The following is an 18,333-nucleotide window of genomic DNA, read 5'->3' as shown; positions in this document are numbered from 1 at the left end:
GTGACATACCTGCAGATTCTCCCCCCACTGAGACTTCCCTTCCAGGAGCGCATCCAACACTGCACGGCTTGGTTCTCCATTGGCTGCATCATTCCCACTCACAACATAATATGATGCTCGAACCCGCTTGAAGAACTCTGGATCTGTGTTCTTTCCGCTGCAGTGGTTGGGAATGTATGCCAAGTCCACATAGACAGGTGGACCCATGGGCACAGCCAAACTGCTTTTAGGACTATTGGAAGCTTTGGAAAAAAGAAAGCAGAGACTATCAAAACCCTTCTGGAACGCACAAGCACTCAAATTAACACTGAAGAAACTGGATTCCAGAAAGGTTTTTCCCTTCAGCAAACAAGTTAACATTTATCCAGGCTCAGAGGAGATCTGGGTGGAATTTTGAGCCAGCACTGAAAGAAAGGGAGGAAAAAGGAGTTCTGCTGTTCTGGGGGGTTAATGAAGGGGGGCTGGAAGGCTTAAGACTCGCAAGTCTTTCCTGAAGAAGGGACTCAAAAGCTCCATTATTAGCTTTTGCAGAGTTGCCATCCCAATTAATAGTTTGTCCTACCTTTTTTTTTTTTGTGTGTTAATAATCTATTTTTGCTTAAAACAAACAAACAAAACAAACAAACAAAAAAAAAACAACTGTTCTGTGGCCTCTGTATCTGTTTATATCCTAGGGTATTGCAGTGGTCTTTTTGGAAACTCCACCCTGGCTTTCTGCCATCCCTGAGAATCACTGCTATTCTGTGGACTATTGCTCTTTCCTAGCAACACTGCTGTAACTTTTGTACATCTTTTCTTCATTTACTGCTCTTTATATTTATGAGATGAGAGATTGTCAAAGGAGTTGTTATACTCAGCAGTAAATAGGCATATACAGACAAAACCCATGGAAAGACTGTCCCTTCTCTCCCTCCTGCTCTCTGTGGAGTCACAGAGGCCTCTGTCTTCTGTTTCCTATTCTGGGTACTCTCTTTTGTGAGCACAAAGCCACCAGCTACTAGCATGGACAACTAATTGTGCTGGCTAGCTGTGGCACAAACAAAAAAATCCTTTCTTGTTGCAGCCATTCTTACTGATGTCTATTCCTCATCCCCAGTGTGATTTGGGCAACCCACAGCACTGCTCCAAACACAGAAATCATGCATCTTTGTCTCAACCTTCCCTTCAGGCTTACATGTCCAGACACTCCATCTTGACAGCTCTTTCTGTGCAGTGCCGTCAGGACCTGACCACTCTGTACAGACACGCTACTAATACCCTCATGCAGGCTTTCTCTTGACTGTACCATTATTTCTCTGTCAGCTACTCACGAGTCAGCTGGCTCAGAAACTTTTCAGGCCACATTCCCTTGCAGACTTTTCCCTTGGCTGGCACTGTGACCACTTCATTACTCCGTCCACTACTTTCCTCTCACTCCCCACTACACTGAGCAGACTCTTCATCAGCCACTCAGCCTGAACATCCCTCTTGCTGTCAGTGACACCGTGTGTCATCTGACAACAATAATCTCCTCACCTGAGTTGTACATGTATTTGCAGTAGGCACACATATAGGCTCTTTTCAGGTCTTTCTCTTCAGCTGTTCTTACTCAAGAAGAGCCCCTCGTAAAGCCTCTGCAAACCCTCTCTTTGCCTCAGTGTCTTCAGTGGGCATCTGCTGAGACCATAGCCCATCAGCACTGTTTTGATTTTCTTCATTCTCCCTGACACTACCTTCCTGCTGGCTCTTGTCTTACGCTCAGTATCAATGATCTGGAACAGAAGATTAAAAATCAGTCTGTGTTTTGCATAGAGCCTGGCACTGCAGCTTCTCAGCAGGGACATGGGGGTAATGCAGCTACACTGTATCACCTAAAACTGGTGTCCTCTGGTAGCATACTAGTAGAGCACTGGTCTCCATGTGAACACTTAGAGGAGGCCATGTGCTGTACAGACACTTGCAGCAAAGTACCCTTTTCACGTCTTCATTCAGTGCCCTACAGCGTGGTACTCAGACATGAGGGCTGCTCCCATCCCATCTCCACTTAATATTTCAGAGGAAAGAAAATATCTGACCATAGTGGTTCCTGTTATTCTACACGAGAGATATATCTCTGTCCTGTGCAACTTACCCCACTTAGAGCCCAAAAGGTGACCACCACTTCTTACACACAGATGTATTTTGTCCTTCAGTTGCTGGCATTTCTTTGACAGCTCCCAACTCTAAATACCTACTGCCTCTCCACAGCTGTAGCCCTCAGGGGGAACTGAATCTTAGTCTATTGAGTTCTGAATTAGGTCTCACAGGGCTCTCTACAGACGTGGTTGGATTCATCTCTACAGAGGTTCAGAGCTTTCCTCAAGGCTTTGATCTGTTTATGTGACTTGCATGACAACCTCTCTGCTTTTTCACTGCTTATGCCTGACTGGGAAACTCTGTTCTACTACATTTAACTTAGTGTTTTTTCTTTTTATTGAACCTGAAGAGAAAAATGCATGTTTAATGAAGACTTTCTTACCAGGGTTTGTTTTGATGCCATTAACAAGGTTCTTGCCAGGGTTGCTGTGACTACTCCGAGCCAGTTCATCCTCTGTGTGAGGAGGCTGCACAAGCACACTACGTGGTTTGGGCTTCTCTCCTCCATCTTTTTCTTTTTTGGCAGTGGCAGATTTTGGGGATTTGTCGGATGGCTGTTTCACAGGTGTGGGTGATCGTTTCCCTTTCACATCTAATTTCCTGGCAGGAGAGGAAGATTTGGGTTTACTCAAAGGCTTCTTCACACTTTTGCTCTTTTCTTTCAAGTCCTTCTTGGAAATTTTATCAGTTCTGCTCATGCCTTGCTCATTTGCCAACATATCAGGATCTACCATGCAGACATCAGGGTGAGGAGGATGAGGATGGGGATCTACCATTGGAATAGGCTGAGGATCATGGCTGGACCTAGAACTGGCATGATGAGCATTTCCAACAGCTTTATCTACTGGGAGGAAATCAGCATCTTCATCTGAGTCCATGTTTGCATCTGCTGTGATGGATGGACATTCTTCTGTCTCAGGTGGAACATCTGAGTCTGACTGGGAGGTTCCAGAATCACTCACTGATGTTGGAGGGGTTTCCTCTGCTGTGGCACTTTGCACAGGGCTACTGCTCGTGTGGAGTGGTCTTCCTTGCACTGAAGGATGACCCTCCTCCTGTGAGAGGTCACTATCTTCAGAGAGCTCATGAGGGCTTGGGTTAATGAAGGAGGGTGAGAGCTCTCCCTTCCTGTGCTTGAATTCACATGAGGAGAATTTCTGTCTGCAGTCAAAAATGCCTTCTAAATGTGGCTCCATCTCATGGGAAGCATCTCCATGGTCCTCTGCTCTTCCAGCCCTTTGCACATCTGGGAAAAAGGGCTGGAAACTGTGTTCAGGGGACATCAGAGAGGAAGGACGGCTCTGCCTCTCTGTGTCCTCTTTGCCTGTGCATGGAGAAAAGCTGCCGTCAGAATCAGGGCACGTTTTTTCATCTTTTGTCTCTGCTGCATGGTACGTGCTTTGGAAAGCTTGCAGACTGGTGCTCACCTCTGTTGGACCATTGGCTGTGGTTTCATCTTCATGCTGATGATGAGGAAAAGATGTCAATACATCAGGGAGAGATGCTAATGTCATCAGCTGTTCTGTAAATGGTGCTTTCTGCTCTGGGCTAGTTACACAGGGCTGCTGTTGTTTCTCTGCAGAGTGTGGTATGGGCTGTGAACTCTGGCACTCCTTTCTGCACGGCAAAATGCTGTCACCCATGCCACTACTGAATACAGAACCACGTTCTTCAGCAAATGTGAAGTCTTTGGTTTCAGCTGTATGGGTTTTCATAGCATTATCTGGAATCTGTGGAGATGCATCCCAAAGACTCTTGGTACTTGGTTCTGCTCCTGCACTTGTGTATGCAGAAAGCATATGGGAGTAAAAACTTTCTGCAGTAGTCGATATTACAGGAGTGGTTGCTTCAGATGATGGTTCCTCTGACAGGCTAGAAGAGTCATCTTTCAGTGGCTGTTGGGGCACAGACTCTCTTTCCACACCTTTGGAGAACAGTTTATCTTCTTCATATGGACTCAGTGGTGAGAATTTAGTTAAAGATGAGGTATGGCTGCTGATCTCAGAAACCTCCAAGTACTCATCTTTCTTCCCCTGGCCTGAGGACAAAGCACAAGAAACCTTTAAAGGAAGAGAGATATCTTCTAAATGGCTTGCTGAGGTTTGTTCATGTCTGAACACACTAGATGTTTCACTCTTTCCTAGCAGGGAACATTCAAATCCCGAAGAGATTTCCATCACTCTGCCTTCTCCTGTTGGCCCCTTCTTGTATTCCTCTTTTTGTTTTTCAGAAGCAGATTTCAAGTATATGGCTTGGTCATAGCACGCTGAGACAACCTCTGTACTTGGATAATCTTTTACATGGAAATGTGATTCCTTCGTGGATTTTTCAGTATCCTTTCTCTTCTGCAAGGAATCCTGGCTTAAATGGCACATTTCTGAAGCCTGCTCATCTCTGCCTATGTCTGGCAAGTCACTGTAACCAGCAACATATGTTCCCACAGCTGTGGCTGATGCAGTTTTCATAATTCCATATTCCTCTTTCCACACTGGATCAGAAGGTGAAGAGGCAGTAGAAGGGGGTAAATTGGACTCCTCATGCTTGCTTTGCAGAAGTGGTTCTGTTACATGGAACTTCTCCATTGCTGAGATGTGTGCATAGACTGTGCCTGCAGCTTGGTCAGGGCTATGCAGTTTAGACTCCTTTTCAGATCTCTCTGTAGCACCTTTCTCTAACTCTGAGTCACTCATGCTTTCTTCCCCTTGCCCTGTTTTGTCATAGTATGTATCTTTGAGATTTTGGCTTTCAGATTTCAGGGATAGAGTTATCTGCTCCTGGCCAGACAAAACGATGTTCTCATCTGGACAAGTGGCACCAATATAGGCAGCTGATTTTTCTTGATAAAATATGTCGGTGGGAGAGATAAATGCTGTGCCTGCAGATGATGGATGATGTTCAGAGTCCACTTCTTCTGGCAAAGCACAGGACACATTCAGTTCTTCCTGTCCCTCGGATATCTTAGGCTTATCTGTTTCAGACAAGGGCAAGTATCTTTTATGGATGTCTGTATATTCAAAGGCTGCATCTGCTTTATCTTTAGGGGATGCTGGAGATGACAACTCCTTCTCAGCAGAGGTATAAAGGCAGGACTCTTCTTCTTTCGCAGAGACATGAAAACCTTGATCTTTCTGAGAGCTCGGTGCTGTTGTCAGCACCTTGTCAGTGTGACCTGAGATGTCTGCATCCTTGGATGTGAAGGGGGAGAGTCCAACTCCAGACACAATTATCTTCTCATAGATGTCAGCATACTTGAAACTTCTTTCATCAGGATAGGGTGTTGGTTCTCTTTCTTCTTGCTCTTGTCTCATGGAATCGTCATCACCTCTGGTTCTGCAGACCCCTTCCTCATAGGAACAAGGGTCCACAGGGCTCCTGGAATAGGACTCAGGAAGATATGCCACTCGGCTCACAGAACCCATAGCCTCAGAATGGCCAATGGCAGCACTGCTTTTCTGAGGAGGGACTTCTCCTAGAGGGGAGTGTGCATGCTGCCCTGACCCTGCAGCATTTTCTTCTGAGGATGCTGCTACATACTCAGATTCTGCTGGTCTTGTAGATTGGAACAGAGCAGATGCTGCTGCCACCTGCTCTTTGCCTCCTGTAGAGTCATAATGAACCTCCGTGGATTTGTAGTCATCCTCTTGCTTTCTGTCTATCTTGTATTTACAGTCCATTTCCTGAGACAAACCACTAACATCTGTTTTCTTTTCTGTATCCTTCAATGGGACTTCCTCCTGTTGCGGTGCCTTGCACAGATCTATCTTGTAAGACCTCTCTGTTTCTAGTGTTGTGCCAGTCTGTGCTTCCAGAGGGCTAGCTGTTACTGGCAGGGGAGATGCTTTCAGTGCTTGGTCTATTGATTTTGCATAGATATCCAGGACAGCTTTCTCCTCATCATCTAAATAGGAGTAATCTTGTTTGGATGTCAGCATCAATTCTTGCCTTTCTATGTTTCCAGTTAATGGTTTGACCTGATTTTCCTCACCAGAGACATACTGAGAAGCCAAATGAGAACTGTCTGGGAAAGTGATGTCAGCAGGAGCTATGCTAACAATCTTTGTTTCTGCTGTAGGTTTGGCACTCTTCAGTGTCTCTTCTTTGTAATCACATGATTCCACTTTTAAACATTCTGCTTCTGCTTGCAGTAACACAGGTTTGTCTTTGGCATGACAGAGATCCTCATCCTCCTCACGGGATAACTGCCCTGCTCTTCCAGTGTCTCCTCCTTCCTGAAGATACTCATAAGCAGAGCCCCATGCTTCACTTTCTACTCTTCTCCAGGTATGACTGCCAGGCAGTACAGGAGATGGGATCTCCACTTCTCCCATTTTAGGAGGGGATTTTTCATATTCTGGTACCTCATCCAAGAATGTGCTCTCTCTCTCCTTATCATATATCTGCCGCCTTCCCTGAACAGGAATCTCTTCCACTTCTTCTGGAAACCACACTTTCTTCTCATAACCTAAATCTTTCATGTAAAAATCATCCATTTCTGGAGATTTTTCTTCTTTAGCTTCCTTGAACCCACAAGATTTTACATCTTCAGCAGAAACATGTGATGATGTTTTATCCTCAACTGGGCTAAATTCTGTAAAGTATAAGCCCTTTGCATCTGGAGATACTTCCTGAGAGAAGAAGCCTGCAGTTTTTTCCTTAGATGTGGCTTTTTCTGTTACAGAAAATAAACTGCTATCATCGGGAGACATTTCTTCAGTTGAAGTATCTCTGGGTGATGTATCTTTAACCGGGATACTTTCTAGGCAAGAAAACGATTTTGCCACTTCTTTTGTGAGCACTTTGGTAGAAATGTTTGGTGATTTTTCATATGTATCTGGGCTCTGCTCTGTGAAATCCATAGATCCAACAGCTTCTGATGGGAATTTGTCAGTAAAGTCAGACAGAGTTTTTTCTTTCACGGGTATCTCTTCTGTGAAACTAAGAGTTTTGATGTCTTCTGGAGAAATACCTTTAACAAAAATGTCTGAAGAGATGTCCTTGCTGGGACTCTCAGTGAGAGAAATAGATTTAGTTTCTTCTGGAGAAATGTCTTTAATTGAAACCTGAGAAGATTTTTCTTCTTCTGAGGTGTCTTCTGTGAAATAGAGTAGTTTTCCTTCTTCAGTAGCCATCCCCTTAACAGAAATATCTGGGGATTTTTCTTTAGCAAGATTTTCTTCTGTAAGATAGAGTGATTTAGTATCATCTGGAGAAAATTGTGAGGTTTTCTCACTTTCAGATTTGCTTTGGTTTGTGAACCATGGAGGAGCCACACTTCCCACAGATGTTTCTGTGGTAGAGAATGGCTCAAAGGACAAATGTTTTGAAAATCCTGTTAAACTTTCTGCCATGGATTTAGTTTCTAGCTCTTTTTCAGGCTCCAGAAACACATCTGTGCTGGGATGCGGTAGTGCAGGAAGCTCTTCTTCCTCCCCTATCACCACTGTGTCCTGCTTGTGGTAGGAGAGCCAGGGCAGCTCTTCCTTCCTCACTGGTGCTTCCTGCACCTCCTCCCCAGGAGATACCTGCATATCAGTGCCTGCCTCCAGCTTATGTAGTACAGGTCCAGACACTTCTTTTTCATGTCTATACTTAGATGCAGACACCTCATCATCTCTGAGCAGTTCATGCTTGGTTCCCTTTACCACAACAGAAGTTTGATCTTCCAATTTCTTAGTGGCAGCATCTTCTTCTTTTTCAAATAGCTCTGAATCTACTGTTTCTAGCTTTTCTTCCACTGGAGACTGGTGGAAAGGTGTATGTCCTGCACTAGTGGGACCAGATTGGGTGGGAGATGCCATTTTGACTGTACTATCATCAGGACTCATGCATCGTTCTTCAGCCTCTGCAGAGTCAACCTGGGAAAACGGTGTTTCTTCAGTGGATAATGGCAAACCAGAAGCATGCGTCACTTCTGTGGGGACACCGGTTAACATATTATCAGTGCGTTCTTCATGAGCGAACAGTGGGGCACTGTAATGGCCTCTGAGTTTCTCAGGCATTTCAATATTTGGAGTCCCATCTTCTTCTTCCTCTTCCTCTTCCGCCTCTTCATGAATATCCTTTTTTTGAGCTTCCAGTTTTCTCTCTCCTTCTGCTAGTGCATGGAAATCTTCAGGAGGTGGAGACTTAAAACATTTGTCTTCCTCCAAGGATGATGTAGGAGAGATTGTGCCAGCAGAGGGAACATAGTCAAGACCTTGGGTTGCTTCAGTCCGGGAGGAAGGCATGCTGTTTACTGTGTCTAGAAGTAAAGAGCTTTTCCCAGTCTCTTCTGTTTGTGGTGCTGTTATAGATGCAACTGACTGATCTTCTGCTACTGAAGTTGCAAAAGATGAAAGCTTATCACATTCTGTAATGGAGGTAGCAGAAGAAATATGTTCTTCCTCGGCTAGTGGAGCTGCCACTATGTTTGTAGGATATGCCAGGATTTCAGACTCCTGGCCAGCATAGCCCTTGGCTGCAAGGTCTGCAGTAGGCATGGCCTGTATTCCATGTATTGCTTCAAAAGAGCCTGGGTGGTCAGGAACAGAAATGTCATATGCATTGACATCATACTTCAAGTGTGGGATCCTCTCTTCCTGTTCATCATGTATTTCTTCATCAGAAATCGTCTGCTCTGTTTCTGAGTATCCTGGGATAGTTTCATCTTGGATATATGAAACATGTTCTGCTGTTGCTCCTGCTGGGACTGGCAGACTGCTCAGATACGACTCTTCCTTTGTTACCTCCTTTCCAACTAACTTGTTTTTCTCACCCATGTCACTAAATTCTTTTTCATTTTCTTTAATGGTAAATATTTTGTCCTCCCTCTCATCCTGCTTCAGTTCATAGAAATCTTTACTCTTTTCCACCTTCATTTGCTGTTCTTCCTTTTCTTCCAGTTCTGCCTTTTCTACCACATCCTCTCTCTTTTCCCTCTGACCTTCCTCCTGTGCCTCCGTCCCCTCAGTATACTTTTCACAGGTCTTTGTTTCTGCTTCCCTCTGTTTTCTGTCCAAAGAGATTTTTTCCTCTTCTTCCTTGTCTTCATCTCTGAATGCTGGTGACCAAACAGTTTTTGCTACGAGGTCACTGTGTGTTGGTACCTGTTCTCTGTCTGGCAACAGCTGAACTTCCTTGTACTGCTCAGCTTTTCTCTTGCAGTATCTCATATCAAGATTTTCATCTAACGTTCTTCCTTCATCCTCTATTTTTTCAGCTTGACCTGCTCTTGGTTCTAGATGATGGACTGCTTTTTCCTCTGCTGGGAATTCTTTTTCCAAATCAGTAGTAGTTGTTCTCTGATCAGGAATGTTTGTTTTCAAAATCGTATCCATTTCAAGGTGACTCTGAGATGTCACGTCACTGGACTCTTTCATCTCCTTTTCAGGTACTCTCATAACCTTATCACTTACTTCTATATCACAAATTTCTTGAGCCCCCTGCAAGTTCCCTTTCTCTTCATTCTTCAGCTCCTCAAAGTCCTTTGTAAGATCTTCTGGTGAAGACAGGACTAACCTCTGCTCAGCTATGGAAGTCTCTCCTGGCTCCACCTCTACTGGCATCTTCTCCATTGGTGATGTCCTCAGGTCAGTAGGTACTTCCTTTTCAGGTTTGATTTTGATCTTCTCAGTTTTGATTCTGCCTGGAACTTTTGCCTTGTATAATGTTTTTCTTACCTCTGGAGTAAATGGTTTTAAGTCTGGTTTAGACATTTTTTTGGGCTCTGGCTTGATTTCTTTCTTTTTATCCTCTTTCTTTGAATCTTTTTTTTCCTCTTTCTTTCCATCATCTTTTTTTAAGTCCTTTTTTTCCTTCTTAATCTCTTTCTTTTCTTTGTCTTTCTTCTCCTCCAGTTTGGATACTTTCTCTTTGAGGTGCTTTTTGCCTACTTTGTCTTTTGTTAGTTTTCTTTTCTCAGCTTTGAGAACATCACTTGATTCTGTCTTTATCTTTTCATGTTTAACAGGTTTCTCAGGAATCTTCTCAGAGTGTTCTTTAACCTTTTTCTCAGTTTTAGCATCCTTTATGACTTCTGGTTTTACCTCCTTAATCCCTTCCTCAGCTGCCTCTTCTTTCTTAGCTTGCTTTGTCACAGATGGCTTGGGGGAAGATTTAAGACTCTCTTTACTGTCAGTTCTTTGTTTAATTTTGGTCTGCTTCAGCACAGGTGGAGGTATTCCAGAAGTGATATCTTTCTGAGTAGCCACGGGGTACCTCAGAAAATCCAGGTGCTTGAGTTTCTCAAGACCTTCCAGTATTTTATTTTGAGGAGCATTTCCAGGAAACAAAACCCTTACAATTTTCTCTGTTGGGCTAGCTGGCAGCCACACCACTAGGGCTGTGATGGATGTGAGATAGGGAACAGAAATTTCACCTTCTTTTCCACTTGCAAGAATTATGCCAGTCTTTGCTTTACTATTACCAGCCCATTTCTGCATTAGAAACTGCATTTCTTTACTGTCTTTGACAGGATTCAGTATATACATGTCCAGCTTACCCACTCCCATTTTGTGGAAAAGCGTGATAGGTTCAATGGTACTGCTCACTACCCTGTACAGAGGCTCTGATTTAATGCCAAGTCTGTTGAGATACTGCAGTGTCAGACAGGCTTCTTCAATGCTCCTCTTTACTTTCATAGATGATTCAGGCATCTTCAGTTTTTCAGGAACATTAAAAAATACCACCCCCAGCTCGGGAGAAATTAGGTTCTTCATCCAGTCACTGTAGTTGGTAGAGCCCTGGGATTGTTCCTCCTCTTGTTCAGCAACTTTCCTCTGCAGCAGCCCATTGATGCCAGGTAGGTTGTCTGCACCAATGTGGGTCAGAAGAATAGAGTCAATCCTATCCAGGTGCCTTACAAGCTTCCAGAAACAAGATTTCCTGTCAGAGCCACCATCTACAAGGATGTTAAACCCATTGACAGCAAAGAGAGCAGAATCACCTCTTCCACCAGGGAATATGTAGCAGCAGGGTTTAGAAAGCTTCAAAAAGCCCCCTGAGGTGGGTGGTTCCAGGAGATCAAATGGAGATGGCACGTCAACTGTTTCAGAGACATATTCTGCAAACTCAGACACCCCATCCATTTCTGGCAGAACTGGATCAGGATTCAGTTTCAGATTAATAATATCCTGAAATCGAGGATGCCCAAGGTTGCTCCAGTCTCCTTCTCCCAAACACGATACAGTAAGGGAGGCCTTGATATCTGAATCAGTGTTGCTAAGAATCTGGGTGACCTATTGAGACAGGCACAGACAAATAAAGGTCAAACAGAGCTCTGAGACCAATTCAGCTCTTTAAAAAATAGCCAGTTAATGCAGAAAGACTGCAAAGACTCCATAAGCATTTTACTGAGAGGAAATGCTGAGAATAGATGAAATACTCCAAAAGCCCATTGCAAATAAATGCATGCAGCCACACTCTGCTCTCTTTTGAAATTCTTCAAGTTGATTTTTTTTTTTTGTTTCCTGACTGTTTGGGCTGCACAGTGACAATACCTTAGGAAAGAGAACAAAAGCGGAAGCCACCTTGTCCTCTTTCTTTACTTCTTCTTATTCAACCTGGGATATCAGTCTCTAGCTTGATTCAAAAATAGCAGTTTCTTTTTGATTTGTGAATTCTAACCCTGAAATACCCTTTTCAATGTTAGGCATCACTGTCGGAACTTATCCTCACTTATTGGCTACTGAACAATCATATGGCATTTTGTGCATTTCAGTACCATGGGACTTTCTCTTCTATTCAGATCCATTTTCTTTCTTGAAGCCTGTTTTAAAAAGTCAGGACTCCATCTCCGATGGGGCTGGGGACATGATACATAGTTAGTAATTAGAGCTAAGGTAGATATCACTTTCAAGGCTCCTTAGAGCTGTGCAGAAAATATCCTGAGCAAAGAAGCATTACAACTCAAACTTACTAAGAATCTGGAATGAGGTTGGAACATTCCTCCCTTGCATTATATTCTCAAACAATCAACCTAAAATAACTGAAGGCATTCAGATTTCCTGATATAATTACAGCAGCAATGTTACCCATGGTCAGAGTAATCAATGAGCCATTCCTGCAGCAACTGCACTTTCAATCCAATGGAGGCATTATAAATGTCTATCACACAATCATCAGTGGAAGCTAGGCTTATCAAAACCTGAAGAAGCCTATACGTGTTTGCAATGAGCTCCAATAGTAAGAAAGCTTAAGGCCTCTGAGGAAAGCTACAGTACAGCTAGCCAAGATAATAAGCAGGAGATCCAAGGTTAAGAGACATCCTATAAAGTCTTCAGGACTATACTGGACAAAGTCCTGAGCAATCGTGTCTAAATTTATTTCTGAGCCCATGTTAAGCAAAAGGTTGGACTACAAACCTCTCAAGTTCCCTTCCAACCTAAATGATTTTGCAATTGTATGATTACATAACTAGATTTGTAGTTACTTAATCATCATTTAGTCATTTCTGTGTCATCTTTATGCAATGAATTCAAAGCTTTCTCTGTCACTTTTTTTTTCTGTATATAGCTATACACCCCCCTAATGAACACACTGAACCTTGAGAACAGCTTATGCTCACTAGACAGACCGTGAAGTGAAGAGAAACACCTACATTTACTAGGTTGACAATGGCCTCCGTTGGACATTATTTGGAAGTCACCTGCACATATTTTAAAACCTGCATTAAGAAATTTTAAGTGTCTGCCCACTGCAGAGTTGGTCTGGAAGGATGTCTCAAGCTGTGCACTTAAAGGTGGCATCACCCATGCCTGTCACTTTGGAAAATTTAAGCCAGGGAAGTAAAGCAAGATGCCCACGACTACACCATGAGTTATTTACAATGTGCAATTATTTTGCTGGAGTTCACAGAGTCATAGACTCATAGAATGGTTGGGGTGGGAAAGGACCTTAAAGAACATCCAGCCCAAACTCCCTGCCATGGACATGGGACATCGCCAGATCAGGTTGCTGAAAGCCCCACTGAACCCAACTTTGAACACTTCCAGTGATGGGGCATCCACAAATGCTCTGGGCAACCTGTTCCAGTGCTCTGTCATGCTCTTTGGGAAGAGGAAGAGACATCCTGGCTTACTGCTCATGCTCACCTCTGGGTCTGAAAGTATCTCAGCAAACTTCTGGTAAGTGAAGGTGCCCGTCTGCAGGATCAAGTCTCCTTCCTGGTCTGAGCTCTGACCACAGAAGATCAGTAGTTTGTGGGCTGATGAATCACACAACAGTGAGTGAACCTGTTGCCATGAGACAATGTTGTCATTAATCTGATTTGCAGTCAAAAAGTTACCTATATTCTTCACCAGTACCCAGAAACACAACCACATGGAGAGTCAAAAACTTCCAGGTGATATTTACTCATTTAATTTACAAATAGCCAAAACTTAAGTCTTCTATATACAGGAGAGTAGGTTTCTGAAAAGGGAAGATGATGCTACTGCCTTCCTGACACAGCTCCACATCACAATTCACATTAGGAAAGTGGGCTAGTTTTAAGAGAAAATGTTTGCTAGGCAGCTCTACAAGCTCCTGATAAATAGTTAACATCAAGCAAGAGGCACTAATTCTTCCAGGAAGCAGCTCATTGCCATAGGGCTGTGTCCTAGTTTCAGTTAGGACAGAGTTAATTTTCTTCCTAGTAGCTGGTAGGGTGCTACGTTTTGGCTTAGGATGAGAAGAGTGCTGATAACATGCTGATGTTTTAATTGTTGCAGAGCAGCACTTACACCAAGCCAAAGACGTTTCAGCTTCTCACTCTGTCCTGCCAACGGGCAGGCTGGGGGTGCAGCAAGAGCTCGGAAGGGACAGAGTCAGAGCAGCTGACCCAAACTGGCCAAAGGGGTATTCCACACCATCTGACGTCATGCTAAACAATATATACGGGTGGCTAGCTGGGGTGGGGGGCTGGACTGCCTGGGGTTAGGCTGGGCATTGGTCAGCAGGTGGTGAGCAATTGCATTGTGCATCACTTGTTTCGTACACATTATTATTAGTAGGACAATTATCATCAGTATTGTTATTATTTTATTATTGTTATTATTATTTTTTCTGTCTTCATAAAGTGTCTTTCATAAAGTGTCTCAACCCACAGGCTTCACTTTCCTGTTTCTCTCCCCCATCCCAGAGAGGGAGTGGGGAGGATGAGCAAACGGCTGTGTGGTGTTTAGCTGCCAGCCAGGTTAAACCACAACAGGCTGGCGCAGAAGGAACCATACATTCTCGTGTCTTTCTTTGTCTAGCAGTAAATTGTGCCAAATAATACTGGTTACAGCGTATATCTTATTGGCAAGACCAGAATGCTTAGTAACCTCACCACACCTTGCAGCAGACCAGCAGCATGGTCAAGAAGGTGCCAAGTGTGATAATCATGGCCCTCTAAGTCAAGCACAGGCCAGAGATCTGATGTGGAGAAAACACAGTATCCTTACCTCAGACACGATGCTGTCCACATTGGGATTTACCAGGATCACTGTCTCTAAGGTATCACTCCGGTGATGGAGGGTTCTTTGGCCTGGGGAGAAGCAAGAAATTAAACGAGAAGGGAGAAGTTGGTAAGAAAGGGTCTTGTCTACTAATGTTTTAGCTTCTAAAATTCCAGTTCAGCATGGCTTTGATTGCAAGGCTTCAACTTACTTTCAAGACCCAATTTATTAATTGGGTCTGACAGACCAAAGGAAGCCCTTTCTGGTAACAAGGAAAAAATCCTAGCTCTGGATCAGCACTCTCTGCATCTGAACTCAACATGCTCTGAAGTCCACGGTGCCAGACATATCAAGCTGCCTGCTTGTGCCAGACAGCTGTGCCCCACACAGACTGGCACAGACTGATTATCCCACCCAGACAGAAGTATCTTCCGTCATTGCAGCTACCATGAAGAGGTATCTATGGATATTGTCCAACCCTTAGTCATCACAGGCCTTTGTAAGCCAGCTGGTGCCAAGAAGCTCAGTGCCAACTCACCCTTCACTATTGTCATGCAGCACCAATACCAAAACTCTTGTCATTCTAAGTGAGCTTTTTTTTCCTTAGTAAGGCTTTTTTTTTTCTTTTTTTTTTAAAAAAAACCCTGCACTCCTAGATGTGAACTGCTGCTGTGGGAGCTATCTAAAATGCTTGCTCTCCTGTCTTCCTTCTGCGAGAGTCACAAACAGGCACCCAGATGAGAATCTACTCTGTATGCAGGCAGAAAGGGAAGAGCCAAAGAGCAAACAAGTGCCTAGTAGTGTAAAACAAACACTTTGTGTGCTCAACTTAATGTGGGCATTACGTGGAAATTTCACAAAATATTGACATAATGCCTGGGCCCTATTCATTTTTTTAGAAAGAACAGTAGTAAGTGCCTGCTATCCTGAAAGGAAAGGACAGAGGTATCCTTTTGTATCTGTGTCAAACAACTCCATGAAGCGGGATTATGTAAAAGACCCTCCTTGCAGAACTTCCTGTGACATTGCAGGTGGTATACAAGTTTTTGGATTCTGGCCTTTGCAAATACCTATCTCTGGATATTACATCCACTCTACAAGCCAAACATTTAGAACTTAACTGTTGAAATTTATAATTTATAGGGTTTAACTCTTTCATAGGGTTTAGCTTCTCATATAGTCTAGAGGGACATAAATCTTCACTGAAAATGGACATCTATTTCTATTTTTAATCCTTCATCTTCCATACATCTGCTGCTCTCTGTCAGTGTTGTTCTTCCCACCCTCTTTATTCCACAGCCTCCCATCATCTCTCTTTCTGGGCAGATCTCAATCCTTCTAAAATAACATAATGAAACTGGTATTTCAAAGAACGGTACCAAAAGGACACAAAAAGAAAGAATTCAGAGGAAGGCAAATATTTAGCATAGCTTTAACCAAACTCAGTTTACTGGGATGTTTTACTGCCAGCAATTAAGTATAAACCAGCTAGAAATGCCCTGAATGCATCATTCAGACCAAAATGACAAAGGCTTTAAGCTCTGAGCAGAATTATTTATACTCCGCTTCTCTATCTGCTTTGTGAACTTGTATTTTTTTCAGTTTGTCTGAAATGGTCCCTCCAGACTAAAACAAAACCAATCACTGTGCAACAGAAATGTCTGCACTCAGCTCCGTGGCATTTCTGCCAGACGAGAAAACAAGCCCCTGCACAAAGAAGGGATTCTGCAAGTGAGCCCACGACGAGTGGTATGGGGGGTGGCAGGTGGAGCATATGAGAAGGGCCCAGGAAGTGTCTGGGGCATGCACTGCAGCCAAAAAAAAATACTCATCCACTCATCGTACTCTTATCTTAAAGTAAGAGTAACTGTAAAGGCACTGATACTTTGGTGTTGCTTAGATCCCATCAGTGAACACAAGGAGTACCTGTTTTCCTCACTGATTGCATTGGGAAGTTTTTGCACAGCTCACCCTACACCTGGGCCTCCACTCATGCTGCTCAGTGCACAAGCAATCTACTCCACTCTGTCCCAGACCTACGGTTGAGAAATGGAAACAATCCCGTTGCTTCAACTTCTACCACCTTCCTGCTTATAGAGACCTTTTTGGCAGTTGTTATCCACGTCACTTGGAGAACACAACTTGGTGTAGAGAACCAAGGCCAGTAGCCTCATTCTTGTGCTGCGTGAAGAGGGCTCTCAGGCCCAGAGAGCAGTCACTGGTGCCAACACATGGGCATCCTTCCAGGCACCAGGTACTAAGGTGCTGTGGAGGCAATGTCAGCCTAATGGCTCTGTAACGGACAATGCCAGTCATAGAGGGAAAGGGGCCAGTCTGCAGGACTAACAGGCATTAAAATACTGCTGCTTTCTGCCATTTCTGTCATTCAAACCTAAGCAGCTGAGCTGTCACTGCTGAGACTGGTAAACAAAGCATGGCTGGTTAGCAGTCTGTTCACATCCTCCCATCCCACAGAGGGGCAGCCCCCTTCATGCTTGAAAGAAAAAGAAGAGTTCAAGCTGTGGAGCCAGCAGCTGCTGGCAGATGGAAGGTAAGAATGGCGAAGTACTGAGTCTCATGAAGGGCCACGAAGATGATTAAGGGATTGAAGTGTTTTCATATGAGAGGGTGAGAACAATAAGACTGTTTAGGCTGGAAAAGAATGGGGGGGGAGGAAGAGGCCAGACAGGGAACTTATCAATATTTATAAATACCTGATTGTAGGAAATGAAGAAGATGGAGCCAGACTCCTCTCAGTAGTGCCCAGTGACAGGACAAGAGGCAATGGGCACAAATTGAGATACATGCAACTCCATCTGAACACGCAAAAAAAAACACTTTTTTACCGTGAGGGTGGTCAAACACTGGAACAGGTTGTACGGAGAGGTTTTGGAGTCTCCATCCTTGGAGATACTCAAAACCCAACTGGACACGGTCCTGGGAAACCCACTGTAGCTGACCCTATTGAGTAGGTAGGATCAGAGTAGGTGATCTCAAGAAGTCCCCTCCAACCTACAATTCAGTGACCTTGTGAAGCAGGGCAGTCCTCCAGAGCTTTGCTCCTGACCCAGTCTTGGGTGGATTCCATTTCTCCAGTGGCAGCAATTCATAGAATCATAGAATCATAAAATATCCCGAGTTGGAAGGGACCCATAAGGATCATCAAGTCCAACTCCTGGCACCACACAGGTCTGCACAAAAGTTTAGACCATGTGACTAAGTGCACAGTCCGATCACTTCTTAAATTCAGACAGGCTTGGTGCAGTGACTGCCTCCCTGGGGAGCCTGTTCCAGTGTGCGACCACCGTCTCGGTGAAGAACCTCTTCCTGATGTCCAGCCAAAACTTCCCCTGCCTCAACTTAACCCCGTTCCCACCGGTCCTATCACTGGTGTTTACAGAGAACAGGTCTCCTGCCTCCCCACTCCCCCTCGCGAGGAAGTTGTGGACTGTGATAAGGTTCCCCCCTCAGCTTCCTCTTCTCCAGGCTGAACAGGCCCAGTGCCCTCAGCCACTCCTCATATGTCTTCCCCTCCAGGCCCTTCACCATCTTTGTCACCCTCCTCTGGACACTGTCCAACAGTTTAATGTCCTTCTTGTACTGTGGTGCCCAGAACTGCACACAGTACTCAAGGTGAGGCCGCACCAGCGCAGAGTAGAGCGGGACAATCACCTCCCTTGACCGACTAGCGATGCCGTGCTTGATGCACCCCAGGATATGGTTGGCCTTCTTTGCTGCAATTGGTTCTCAGAAGGATACAGGAGCATAACCACATAGACAAGCCCATTCCAGAAACACTGAATCACTGTACACATGCATGCAC

At 44.2% G+C, this 18,333-nt stretch overlaps 1 protein-coding gene across 2 annotated transcripts in view; it reads right to left on the bottom strand.

The window, feature by feature from the left end:
- MAP1A (microtubule associated protein 1A) overlaps window positions 1-18,333 on the bottom strand; it is a 59,049-nt gene that overhangs the window by 4,492 nt on the left and 36,224 nt on the right. For both annotated transcript variants that reach the window (XM_068695570.1, XM_068695571.1), the window contains 4 exons: window positions 14,517-14,599; window positions 13,185-13,325; window positions 2,498-11,330; window positions 10-242 (listed from right to left, as the gene is read on the bottom strand). In XM_068695570.1, the coding sequence (XP_068551671.1) occupies window positions 10-242; window positions 2,498-11,330; window positions 13,185-13,325; window positions 14,517-14,599 (9,290 nt within the window). The remainder of the gene's footprint in view (window positions 1-9; window positions 243-2,497; window positions 11,331-13,184; window positions 13,326-14,516; window positions 14,600-18,333) is intronic.

This window comes from Anas acuta, chromosome 12, assembly GCF_963932015.1.
Source record: "Anas acuta chromosome 12, bAnaAcu1.1, whole genome shotgun sequence".
Taxonomy (NCBI): Eukaryota; Metazoa; Chordata; class Aves; order Anseriformes; family Anatidae; genus Anas; species Anas acuta.
This window is presented reverse-complemented; position numbering and strand designations above follow the sequence as displayed.